Here is a 13,324-nt window from a genome sequence, read left to right on the forward strand (position 1 = left end):
ATGAGATGGAGAGACATTGGTGGGAAACAGGACAACACAGAAGAGAAACCACACTGGGGAGAGGGAGCAGGTAGTGAGCAAAGTAATAGAAACTCCTGAAGTTTACTTGAGTCCTTCAAACACCACGTACCTCCTGGATCTGAAGAGTGGAGGGCCCTTAAGCTTGGCAAATGCAAAGTGTGGCAAACAGGGAAAAAGCATGGTCCTGGAAGTGGGACTTACCTGGGTTCTAAGCCAGAGCTGTTGTTTACTACCAGCAGGAATTGGGGCAGATTAATCAGTCTGAGCATCAGTTTCCTCTTCTGCAAAATGGAGATCACAATATCTAATTCTCAAGAAGGACTTAAAAGTTCCTGTTACCTGACAACTTCCTCATTGACCCTTGAGAAAGGATCCAACTTACTTGCATGTATGCACAGTACACAATACATATATATATATATGTGTGTGTGTATATATATATACATATACATATGCATGTATGGTACAAGATATAGGTTCCTATCCCTAAAAAGTTGAAAGTTGTTAGTTGGTTTCCAAACATCAATGTACCCAAACTTGTAAACTTATTTTGTATAAATTAAAACAGGTCAGAGGTTATTCCTAGTATAACCCCACTCATATTATCTTCCCTTACCTTCTTTAGAAGGAGACAAAAGAGTAGCTCTATAGTAGCCAATAAAACGTTTAAATAATCCTCCCTGGAGTGTGTTACATGAGACCATGTCATGGGCCACAGAAGGTCAATATAACAGAGTGATACTCATTCCCAAGCCATGAGAGAGCCTTATCAACTGCACCTCATGCAGGATTGTAGGTCAGAGAAGTCACCAGCAGACAGATACTTTCAGATGTCAAAAAGGCCCCTTCAAGATCTTAAAACAGCAGCAGCCCTGGACCTGCAAGAACTGCCCACTTCTAGAGCAAGGCAATGGAAAAACCAGTGGTCCTTCCTCTTTCTTATGCAAACAGAAGCAGCAATGTGTGCAACCTGCTTCAGCTCTAAATTCAGTACAACTCAAAGGTCTTAAAAGGACAGGTTGAAAAGAATTGGTTAAAAGACTTACCTTGCCTCGGGAGAAGGTAATTTGGTTTTCTAACACAATCCCATCACTGTCCTAGGTTAGTGGTTTTCCATTCTGGCCCCAATATAACCTGAGGGAGAAGTGCCCACACCAGGAAAGGTCACCAGTGTATGTGCCCACGAAGGGATCTTAGGAAGTCATGTCAGTGGGGTTGGGTTCGGGGAGGGGGGGGACATCTGACAACTGTGGACGGAGATCTGCTCCCAGAAGGCATTACTGAGAGTAGGATAAGGGTTTTTTGACCCCTCGGTAAAGGAATCTCCTGTTGGATAAGCAAAAATCAAAAGCCGAATTCAGTAAATAACAATTTATGTTTTAAAGTACTTTTCCGGTACATCTATAAACTCTAAATATAGAACTCTTTTTTTTAAAAGGCGGGAGACTTTCAGGAAGTTAATTCATGAATACTTATGTCTTTTTAAAAATTTAATTGGTTTAATGTTTTTTTAATTGGTAATATAGTCACATGGCTCAAAATTAAAAAGGTTCCATTTGTACACCCATGTCCACAGCAGCACTATTCACAAGTCAAGAGGAGGAAACAACTCAAGTGTCCATGACGGATGAATAAACAAAATGTAGTACACACATACAATGGAACATTATTCAGCATTAAGAAGGAAGAAGTCATATCACAGGCTACAACATGGATGAACCTGGAGGACATTGTGCTAAGTGAAATTAGGCAGTCACAAAGAGATGAGTACGGCATGATTTCCACTTATATGAGGGATCTGAAGTAGTCACATTCATAGAGACAGATCTGAAGTAGTCAGATTGAGCTTCCCTGGTGGCGCAGTGGTTAAGAATCTGCCTGCCAGTGCAGGAGACACGGGTTCGAGCCCTGGTCTGGGAAGATCCCACATGCCGCGGAGCAACTAAGCCTGCGAGCCACAACTACTGAGCCTGCGCTCTAGAGCCCGCAAACCACGACTACTGAAGCCCGAGCGCCTAGAGCCCGTGCTCCGCAACAAGAGAAGCCACCGCAATGAGAAGCTCCGCGCACCGCAACGAAGAGTAGTCCCCGCTCGCCACAACTAGAGAAAAGCCCGTGCGCAGCAACGAAGACCCAATGCAGCCAAAAATAAATGAATAAATAAACTTATTTAAAAAAATAATAAAGTAGTCAGATTCATAGAGACAGAACGGCGGTTACCAAGGGCTGGGGGAGGGTGAAGTTTGGAGTGTTGTTTAATGGGTATAGACTTTCAGTTTTGCAAGACAAAAAAATTCTGAAAATCTGTTTCACAAGAATGTAAACAACAACTTAACACTACTGAACTGTACACTTAAAAATTAAGGCAGTAAAAACAAAACAAAGTAAATCTTAACTTTAACCTCCCTGTATTTTAAATGTATTTTCTTGTTATTTAATGGATTAATAAAGAAGCACAGAAAGGACAATGAAAAATGGTTAAGGTGGTTCAAAATTCAAAAAGTTCCAAGGCATAGATGGTGAAAGTCCTTTTCTCACCCTTTCCCCTCACTTCTCCAGTTATTCCCGACAGGCAATCAATGCTACAAATTCCTTGTGAATATTTCCAGAGAGAAATTAAATATTTCCAAATGCATATAATCTTTTCTTCTCTTTTTTTACACAAATACAGCGCTACACACACATCCTGCACTTATAAATGTCTTGAAGAGGATACCATACCATTACATAATGAACTTCCTAATTTTTTATGCTGGCAAGATATCATATTGTTTGTATGTACCATGTGAACACAAACAGTCCCCTAATGCGCATATAGATTATTTCCAATTTTGGTTGGAATAATTATTTCCAACGACACAACAGTGCTGCAACTAACATGTGCCCACAGAATATATTCTATATTTGTAGAATAAATTCCTTGAAGTTAAATTTCTAGGTCAAGGGTATCAACTCTGTAATTTGTCAGATATCACAAAGGGCTCTCCATAAAGGTTGTACCAATTTACACTCCCATCCACAGGTATCAGAGTTCCTGTTTCCCCACACCTCGGAGTATGTTTGTTTTCTTAGCTCATTTAAGTAAAAAAAAAAAAAAAAAAATAGGGAGGGATACTGAAGAAAGTGTTATCTAAAGCTGTCTCCTGTGCATCATTTCACCTGAGCGCTTAGAAAGTACCTAACAAATGTGGCTTGACCTTTCAATGGGACACCCCTGGGCAGGTGACAGATCTCACTAGAAGCAGTGACATATCCCTGGCTACGCCCCCGCCCCCAGCCACACACACACCTTCCCCATTTAAATGGTTCTCAGGGCAACACCACAGACCAGCCCCAGCTCTGACTGACCTGCTCAGGGTGGTAACGGAAAGGTAAACAACTTTGGTTTCTCAAAGACTGACGAATCATTCTCTAGCCAAACAAGCTACCTACAATGAGTTGATCTCACAAAGTTCCCTACATAAATGCACTGGCACTGAAAGCAAGTGGCTTAATTGATAAGCAGTCCCCATAAGATCCAGAAAACACTTCAGAGTTTTCCACCAACCTATACCTTAAACAAACTCTTAGAACACCGTGAATGAGACAAAGCTTTCAAAGAAACCATTTGGCTAACACTGAGTGATATACATGCATTTCGTTGTGTTATTTTTTTTTAATCAACCCTTAAAATGATTCAAAATTGTTGCACTCCTTTGAAAATATAACTGCTTGTTCTATTACACAAAAGAATTGTTATTCCATCATAAACTATATTTTCATAGCTTTTCCAGTAACATCTACCACAATGTTATTTTCTTTAAGGCATATTCTCATATAATTTCCAGTTTCCTTTTCAGCCTTAAGTATTTACAAGCATTAATTGGTACAAAAATCAACTTTATTGTGGTGTAATGTACACACAATAAAACACTCCTATTTTAATAGTATACGTCCATGAGTTCTGACAAATGGATATGCCTACGTTAACAACTGTGATTGTGATCTCTAAAAGGAGACAGCTATATCATCCCGCCACAGCTAACTCACAGGCACACCAACGCAGACCCGAGCCCTTGAAATGCAAGAGTCCCCAGCACAGCTCCACTGGCAGATGGCCACGCGGTGTCTCCTTAAGCACTTTCAGTGCCCAGGGGTTCATGAATAAGACAAGCCATAGCCCACATTCCATTTCAACAACTACAATCCTGTGTGCAAAAGTGTTCTTCTCAAACGTAATATCTGCTCACTTAGAGCAACACAAAGTTAAAAGGACATAGACTTTTGCCTTTTAGATATTTATACACAGACACCCTCTCCCTCTCTTACCCACCCTGGGACTTCTCCAACGGAAACTGCTCCAGTGGTTTCCCAAGGCTTCAGGAACCCTCTCCCATCCGGCTCACTCCTCCCCAGAGCCCTCCGGTGGGTCTCTTCGTGGGTCTCTTCAGCAGCCGTGGTGTGTGGTTTGACCTGGGCAGAGGACTGCAGCAACTCCCTCCTGGATCTCCACTGAAATATTTGCTCAGTGCCCAGCATGTGCCAGGCACTTACACATGAGTGAGACTCTGTACCTGGTCTCGGTAAGGTCACATAATTCCATCAGTGCAGCCTAATTCATGAATTCAATGGTTGTGTCGGGGCTCGTATTGAACTTGGAATGAATTAAAGTTTATATACATGGCAGTCAAGGCAGAGACGTTCCTTCCACCCTAAGTCCAGAGCTCTACAGACGCCCCTGTTTGCTTTTATTGCTTTGCTTTTTGCCTTATTCCAATAACCAACAAAAGAACTCTGGCAAGATATGAACTACTATTAATACTAACGCTTAATACTTCATAGAGAAATAAAGGTGGTCTCTTCTTTCTCCTCTTTGAAATTAAAGACAGTTTCTGAGTGAAGAATGAGTTAGTCTGTGTGGTTTCACCTATGGTGATAAATACATCATTTAAACAAAGCCAGGCTGGGTTCTATTATTTCATGGTACCAGACAGTGTGACAGGAAATGAGGGCATGCATTTTCTTTCTTTCTTTTTTTTTTTTTTTCTTTCCAAATTGCAGGTACTTTTCCTGACAAACTTCTATTTACCCTTCAACACCAAGTGCAGACGGCACCACTTAGGTGAAGACTTCCAGATTCGTAGACAGAGGGAGGTACACCTCTGTCCTCTCTCCTCTGCTCTCAGCTCATGGCCATAGCCCATTGCTGGGTCACTCACCTGCCTTCAAGTCTGTTTAGGGTGACCAATTATCCCCGTTTGTTGGGGGCCTATCCTAGGTTTAGCACTAAAAATCCCCAATCCTAAAAAGCTCCTCAGTCTTGAGAAAATCAGAAAAATTGGTCACTCTGCATGATAGTGACTATTTACTCAAATAGCCATCATTTATGTGCCAAAGCCAAGAACTTCACAAACCTTATTTTTCTAATTTAAAACAACACTAAAAGTAGTTACAACCATCCCATTTTACAGGAAAAGAGAGGAGACTGAGAGAGGTAAGTACCTTGCCCGAGATCACAGGGGCACCCGAAATTGAATCTAGGTTTGCCTTGGTCATACCTCCACCCTGTACTGCCATCTTAGGACCCGGTGGCAACTCCACACAGCAAGCTCTCAATAAACACCACGGACTCAGTAATCACTCGTCATCATCCTTCCGTCACTCAGCATCAGTTAACATGTCAGTGATGGTCCTCGATAGAGCTACCAGGCATTAACAGGAGGATCCATGTGATAGGAGGAACATATAAAAAGCACATGTACATATGCTGCTTTTAACTGGCTGTTATGCAAGTGCCACCTGCAGAACATGCTGGAGATGTGAATGCCAACAAATTCAACATGCCTCCTGTCCCCTCACATAGGTAATGTGGAACCATTCATCACCTGACCACTTAAAACACTTGGCTGTGTACAGAAGAGAAAATCCAACTGCTTGGCCGGACCCCAGGGCTGTCTTCAGGTGGGACTTCCTGAAGTAGTGGGGACAGAGCACAACGCACCCGGAAGACAGGCCACACTTGTCAGCAAGGGGGCCCTCCTTAAAGGTCGGCTTGCCATCTGTTGACACTGGAGTGTGGGAAACATTACTTACTTCAACACCCTCCGGCCTGGTATGGGTTACATTTGAGAATCTAAATACTCACTGTGTGCACTCCTCACACAGTATCTTTTTTTTTTTTTTTTTTTTTTTTTACATTGTTGTGGCTGTAACTCTCATGACCACAAAGAATCCTCCCCCCATCTTTGGATTTCAGACTTCTCTTTTTGCCCTAACCAAGCACCAAATTCTCAGTCCAGGATCACAAGGGTTAGGAAGCAACCTCCCCACCCCACCCCACCCCACCCCCAAGTTCGAAGAAGTGAAACTGCGTGGACCATTCCTCGCTATTTTAAAATAGGAGTTCTAGAGGGAGTTCTAGAGAGAACTCAGGAGAGTTCTGAGAACGCGCGGCCCGAGGGGCCCGCGCCCAGCACGCCCACCTCGAGCTGCCATTGTATGGAGATGTTGCCCAGCTATCTCTCAAGGTCCTCCCGAGAGTCTCCGGAGCCTGGGGAGGGGCGGGCCCTCCTCTCTGGGGGTGCCGTCTGGCTCCCCCGTGACGGGGAGGGGGAAACTGGGAGCCACAGCTCCTAGCCCCGGCGCCACATCCACGGTTAATCAGTTTACCTGAGATGTGTATTTGGGCGGACACCCCTGGGGATCTTCCCCAGGCCACCCAGGGTCTGAGGATAAATTAAAAGCTCTTCAAAGCCTGAACCCTTCTCGGAGCCAGCCCAAGACTGGAAACCTGGGGGGAGGAACAGGCTTTACTCTTCAAAGTGAGAACAAATGCGAAAGGATTTAGCACTTAGTAGGTAGTCAGTAAATGTTAACTTTGTTGCTCAAGTCTGGGCTTCCCCTCCCCTACAGGAGTCGTCTCCATCCAAGCCGGATCCCGTCCCTTCCTGAAATTCCACAGGACCAGAGGTCATTTGCATTTTGAACTAGCGTTGCCACTTCCTTTCTCTCTCAGCCTGAAGCGCCGAAGCCCTGCCTCGGACTTCATTTTGTTCATCTGTAAATGGGAGCAAGGGGCACACGTTTGACGTCCTTGCCAAGTCTGACATTCAAAGAAGCTATAAAACTGTGCCCATTACGATTGTAATTTCTAACCCCAGCCCTCGGGACCGGACGAGGCTGAACACTTGGACCTGCGGCAAAGTCTCCACTTCCGTCGGGCATTATAAAGATGCACCTCTGGGCTCCCCGCGTTCCCGGACACCGACCTGGGGTGCGCTTCCAACGCAGCCCTGGGCACCTATGCCCCGCCGACCAGCACACGGTCACGACACGCTCTGGCCCCGAGGCACCCACCTGGCACTGATCCCAGGTCAACCCATCTCCATTGCTAGGGTCCCTCATTTGTTCCCGGTGTGAACTCCCCGACAGGAAAGTCTTCTGCCACCCCCGAGGGATCCTCCAACTGGCCCGCCAAATGGCCCAGAAGATCTTGGGCGCAAGCCATGTAATCAGTTCCCTGCAGAGGATTCTGAGCAACGGCCGAGAGGAGTTGGGAGCAGAAACCCGGTGTTCCCAGCGCTGTGCAGCCGGGTCGCCCGGCGGCGCCGCAGTCACCTACACACGGGCGCTGCCCGGGCGCACGTAGACCCAGACACACCCGACGCCCGGGGCCAGCCTGCAGACGTCTCTCCCTTTCAGAAAAGGATCTAGAGGGCAGGCCCGCCCTCACTAAACAGAATCTGGGTTCCGTGGGGCTGTGACCTTCACCGCCACTACCGCCCGCCAGGTTCTGTCTCCCAGTTTGCTTTCCTTGGAAACTCACGTAGCCGCTCTATCCCCTGCCCCCGCCCCCGCATGCCTGTGTAAAATTAAATGCCCCAAACAAGGCTCAGGACTACCTCTGTCCCGGCCCCGGACCGCCCGGGGACGCGCGCTCAGCACTCACCGAGATTGGGGTGTCGGGCCGCAGGGTTGGCCCGGCCGGGCAGGCTGTGCAGAACCGGGCTGTCGAAGGGACCGGCGGAGGCGGCGGCGGCCGCGGCCCAGGACGCGCCCACGTCGGCCATGTAGGCGGGGTAGGGGCTGGAGTAGGAGCCCGCGAAGCCGGCTCGCCCGTACTGCTCGCGGCCCGCCAGGCCGGCGCCCGCCGCCCCGCCGCCACTGCTGTAGGCCGCGGCTTCCCGGGCCGCAGCGGCGGCGGCGGCAGCGGCCAGGGACCCGGTGGTGCCCGGGAAGGAGAAGCGCGGCGACACGGGCGGCGGGGTGTAGGCGGCTCCCTCGGCTCCCGCCTGGCTCCAGCCCGGGCTGCCCTGCTGGGTCCCGGGCCCTGCGCCCGACGGCGCGGCCCCTGAGCTGCCGCCCGAGGCGGCCCCGGACACGGTGCCCCCGCCTCCGCCCTGGAGGTAGGACAGGCCGAGCACGGAGGAGGGCACCCGCGGCGTGGGCACGTAGACCGGCGAGGACGCGGCGCCCGCGCCGTGCATGAAGGCGCCCGGGCCGCCCGCCTCGTAGGGCCCCGGAGGGGGACCGTGGTTGGCGGCCATGGCCAGGCTCTGGTACATCGCCACGCGCGCTCGCAGCGTCCGAGTCCTCAGAACAAGGAGCAGTGCGGGGAGAGAAAATAATAATACAAAAATAAAAAGACGACTAATGTACAAGTGAGGGGCTGTCACAAAAATGAAGATCAAAAATCAAAGGTTTAAAAAAAAAAAAAAACACGAATCCTTCAAAAATATATACGTATTAAATCCAGCATTGAGCCAAAGACTCTAGGCTCTGGTTTACTCAGGAAAATCCCAAATTGAATTTGCGGTTGTTCCCGGAGGTGGTGGAGGAGGGGCCGAATCCACTGCAGGGGCTGGAGGTCGCGAAGACGCGGGATGGCGCCCGGGCGCGGGCACGGGGCTCCAGCCGGGGTCACGCGGGCCTGGCCTGTCGCTGCGCGGCACCGCCGTCTTCAGGACACCCCGGCCTGCGGTGCAGGGTGCGGGAGGCTGGCTCCAAGGCCGAGGGCCGGGCGGGCTCCTTTCCTCCGAGATGCAGCCGAGTCTAAAGAGGGAATGACAAAGAGGGAAATAAGTTCATCCAGAGCTTTCAGAGCCCATTTCCCCTAAGCTTGGTTGCTTCTCCCGCCCTGCAAACAAAATCGCCACTCTCGGGGGCCCGGCTTCGGAGGCCACCCGACTCCGCGGGAAGCTGTTCTGCAGAGGCCGTGGGGTCCGGCTGCCGGAGGGAAGCCTCGGGGAGGGGCGATTTAGAGACCCGGGGATTCCTAGTTATTGGACATGAAATTACTGGTTATGCTCACGCTCAATTTTTTGTTTTTCGTATTGCTTGTCAGGAAGGACTTTAATTTTACCTTATTTCTAGCATATTCTTGTCACAATATTTTAAAAGTCCAAGGGTTTCCGGTTTCCGCGCAGAACCTAGACCTAAGAAATCTCGTCCCATCTCCTCTGTCCCCCCACCTATCCCCAGCTGATCTTGGCTATGAAAGAACTTTAGATTGCCCATGGAAGACAAGGACAAACTTTATAAAAACCAGCAGCCTAAGAAGTTTTTGTTTGCAATCTTTTTTTGTTTTTTTTAACTAGAGGCAGAGTCTAAATATTTATAAGTGAGCACAGTGTCTGCTAAATCTCGGTGAAAAAGTTTGTGGAATCTCTTATCCATACGCTGTATCACGTGGACATCAAATCAGACAAGATACACGTTTGTCGCAAATAGTTTTATTTTGGAGATTTTGCAGACTGATATTAAGAAAAGTAAGAGGAATGTACAAAGTCACTTTACAGAACTACAGTACTCACTGAACCATTCCAATTCATCGAATGGGTTTTTCATATGGAATCACTGATCCACCCACATATGGAATCAGAACACCAATGAGACTGCTTGGGGGAAAGAACAGTTTGTAGGACTTGATTATATACTTGTATCCTGTGTTTTGATTTCACCAGGCAATTTTTCTGATAAAACTAAGCGCTCCACGTTCTGAAGCACCTGCTTAGTTCCAGGTCATTTTCTCCACAATTCCGCTAAGTAAAAGTGTCTCTCCTCATTTTACAAAAGAGGGGACTGAAGCATCGAAAAGTTTTGAAACTCCTTTAAGATCAAAGTACAATTAAAGGGGGTAGAGGACAGGATCTGTAGGACTCCAGGGGTTTACGGCTGTCCAGTCCATGCCCACTTTTCTCCTTAGGAGAGGCAGCTACCCTTAACATTTTTTTCTTTAATTGCAGTAGTAGACTTACAGATATATTAACAGAACTATGTACTAAATCCAGGCTCTGCCACTTACTGAATGAATGACTGTAGACACATTACTTAACCTTTCTGTGTCTCAGTTTCCTCATTTGCAAAAATTCAAATATTAAAGGTAACTATCTGGTATGGTCATTCTGAGGATTATAAATTAGTATATGGAAAGCACTTATAACAGGGTCTTATAAAACTTTTATAACAGGCACAAAGAAAATTCTATACAATTGACTATTATTTTTACTACAATGTACCATGAGAAAATGCTTCAGACGTATTATGTACTATAATAAATGGTCATCTTTATTCTTGTAAAAATATTCTGGAAAAGGAATGTCTAATACACACTATATAATGCTTTTAATCACTTTTGCAACATCACTAATAATAATAATGTTATAGCACTGTATTATACAGTCATATGTTAACTCTTAAGTGGTTTATTATTTGCTTTCAAAACTATACAATAAGTTATTGGTTTGGGGAACATTTCCTTCCAATAAGAAGTTTAGTTAGAGGATGGATATTAAAAAATTTGACCGAGATCACCAACTTTCCCCTTTGAAAATGAAGACAAAAAATTAATACCTATAGGAATGTCTGGGCTTCAGTAAGTAAATACATAGGTTTACCTTAATAAAATATTTGGTATTTGATTTTAAAATCAAATAATTGACCTACTTCATTGCATTTTCTGGAATACTCCTGCAGTTCTAAACAAATGTCATAAGTTTCTTTTCTCAGAAAGCTGCAGGAAAGGAAGATTTATAATTTTGTAATCCAACTTCCAATATACATACAGATGCTAACTTAAGCTTTAAAATGGAAACGCTGAAAATGCCATAAATCTAACATTTGTCTTTATTACATTCTCTGCCTTTTTAAATGGCTGATACATTACCTCAGAGTTGGATTACTGAACAATAGGAGGGGGAGAAAATACCGCTCTATACCTTTCTGTTAAGACAAGAAATGAACTACTCCCTTTAAAAGACTCTTGCTTGTTTCTGTAATTGAGCCTCCTCGAAGGCCATCCCGGGAGGGAGCGGAACGAGCTCCTGAGAACGGCAGAAGAGGTCTGGCCTTGCTGTGGGGATCCGGGCTTGTGCCCCAGTTTTCCCTCTCCCGCTGATCACCCATCCCAGTTCACCCCAAATTCACAGGCCAGACAGGAAAGCTTTCTTCCTTGCTGAGTGAGCTCAGAGCCCTTTTCTGATCTACTTCTGAGCGCCGAGAAGATCGAGAGCGTCCTAACGTTCCCGTGCATTTACAGGTCACTCCTGCTCCTTCGGTTCAGCTGGCGCCTTCGCCCTCGGCCTGCTGCGCAGAAAACTGTCACACCCGAACGCACACCCGAGTCGGCGATAACGGACCTGGTCGCTGCGGGGGACGTGGAGATCCAGAAGTGGAGAAGTGGGGTATCACCCCGTCACCCCAATAAAACCTTTCTCTCTTTAAAAGCCTGAAACCTGCTCTTGGCTGCAGTTCCTTTTCTGAGAAACACAGGAAATCCTTCCCCGAGGCGCTTTCCCAACCTTCCCGGCGGCGCTGGCCCCGACTCCCACCGGCCCTGGGCCCCTCACCACCCTGTTCCCCCAACCGCAAGGCCCCTCATTCTTTCAACCTGGTGGCAGTGTACCACCTGGGCATCCTCCTCTCCCCTGGGTGACTCCCCCCCCCCCAGCCCAAAGCCAAGAGACATAATTTCGTGGACCGGGGTAGCTAGCCGTGGCCAGCTGAGGGACCTCACTGCTCTCCGCTGGGTTCCCGCCCTCAGCTAATCCCACCCAGAAGCAGTGTGGGTTTAATCCCCTGGACCCCAGAAAGGAAGACTGGGAGGCATGAAAAGTGCGGGCGCTCAGCAGCCATTCCCGACTTCGGAGCGCCTCCCCGGGGCCCGAGGCCCAGTTGCGCCGCCTCCCACCGCCTCTCTGTCACCCACGGGCGACACTCCTCCGTCTGACTCCCTCCGTGTTCGAGCCGCCGTGCGGCCTGTCTAGGGTAGTCGGTCAGGGGGATTTCTCGCGGCCACCATCGCCACCCAGGCCCAGGCCTGCGAGATGCAAACAAGGGCTGGGAAATCTGCACGCGGGGGCGGGGATTAAAAACGTTCAAGTTCACACAAAAAGAATCCAGAAGCACTTCGAGTATCCCTGTCCGCTTTCCCCTCAAATCTTACTCTTTTTTTAAAGAAGCTGCTAAGCCAAAGCAGAGCCGGCTTTGGGAAAGGTTAGGGAGAGGGGGATGACCAACGTCTCCCTTCCATCCGCTGGTTACCTCTCTACTCCCAAGCAAACAAGCGCGGAGGAGACGGGAAAGAGCAAGGAGAAGCGCGGGAGAAGCCGTACCTGCCGCGGCTCGAGCTTCCTGGAGGCCGGCGCGCGCTCCCCTGGGCGCCGCGGGAGCTTCGGCGGCGGCTGAGCTCTCGCAGCCTCCCTGCCGGCCGCCTCGGAGTCCCCCAGCTCGCGGCGCGGATCCCCTCTTCCCTGCGCTCCCGCTCGCCGGCGCTGACTGGCCCGCGGGAGTCACGTGCAAGGACAGGGGGCGGGGGTGCGCCGCGGCGGGCTGCACCTCCGCCGGGCGCCTGGCTGCGGGGCTGTTCAAAAAACTCCCCTAGCAGGCAAAGTCCAGGCGCAGGGATCTCCTCGGAAGACGCCAAAGTGCGACTGCCGGGGCGCGCGGGCTTCATCCACCGCCCTGCCTGAGGTCGATTCGGTTTGCGGTTTTGCCCAGGGTCAGCTTTATTAATGAGTCGTCTCTCTCCCACCTCCTCCCCTGCCTTCCACCTCCTCCCTCCTCCCCACGCTTCCTGGTGGTCCGGTTCCAGCCGCGGCCCCGGACGCGGGGGGCGAGGGGCGGGGCTGATAGAGGGGAAGGTGACCTCTTGGGCGCGACCCCGGCTCGGGTGTGGGGCCCTGGGTCACCGGGGGTGCCCGACTGGTTGCAGAGCTCCGGGTGATAGTGGGTACTGGGATTCTCCTAGCCCCAGATTCTGGGGAGGAGGAAGAGACGCCAAACTTGAGATTGCCCCCCTCAATCAGAGCGCGGACACCTAAGCCTC

General features: G+C 48.9%; 1 protein-coding gene across 2 annotated transcripts in view; it reads right to left on the minus strand.

Annotated features, from left to right (window-relative positions):
• GATA4 (GATA binding protein 4) overlaps positions 1–8,564 on the minus strand; it is a 45,988-nt gene extending 37,424 nt beyond the window's left edge. For both annotated transcript variants that reach the window (XM_059926204.1, XM_059926203.1), the window contains exon 1: positions 7,949–8,564. In XM_059926204.1, coding sequence (XP_059782187.1) covers positions 7,949–8,564 — 616 coding nt within the window. The remainder of the gene's footprint in view (positions 1–7,948) is intronic.
• Positions 8,565–13,324: the final 4,760 nt, after the last annotated feature.

This window comes from Balaenoptera ricei, chromosome 6, assembly GCF_028023285.1.
Source record: "Balaenoptera ricei isolate mBalRic1 chromosome 6, mBalRic1.hap2, whole genome shotgun sequence".
In the NCBI taxonomy this organism is placed as follows: Eukaryota; Metazoa; Chordata; class Mammalia; order Artiodactyla; family Balaenopteridae; genus Balaenoptera; species Balaenoptera ricei.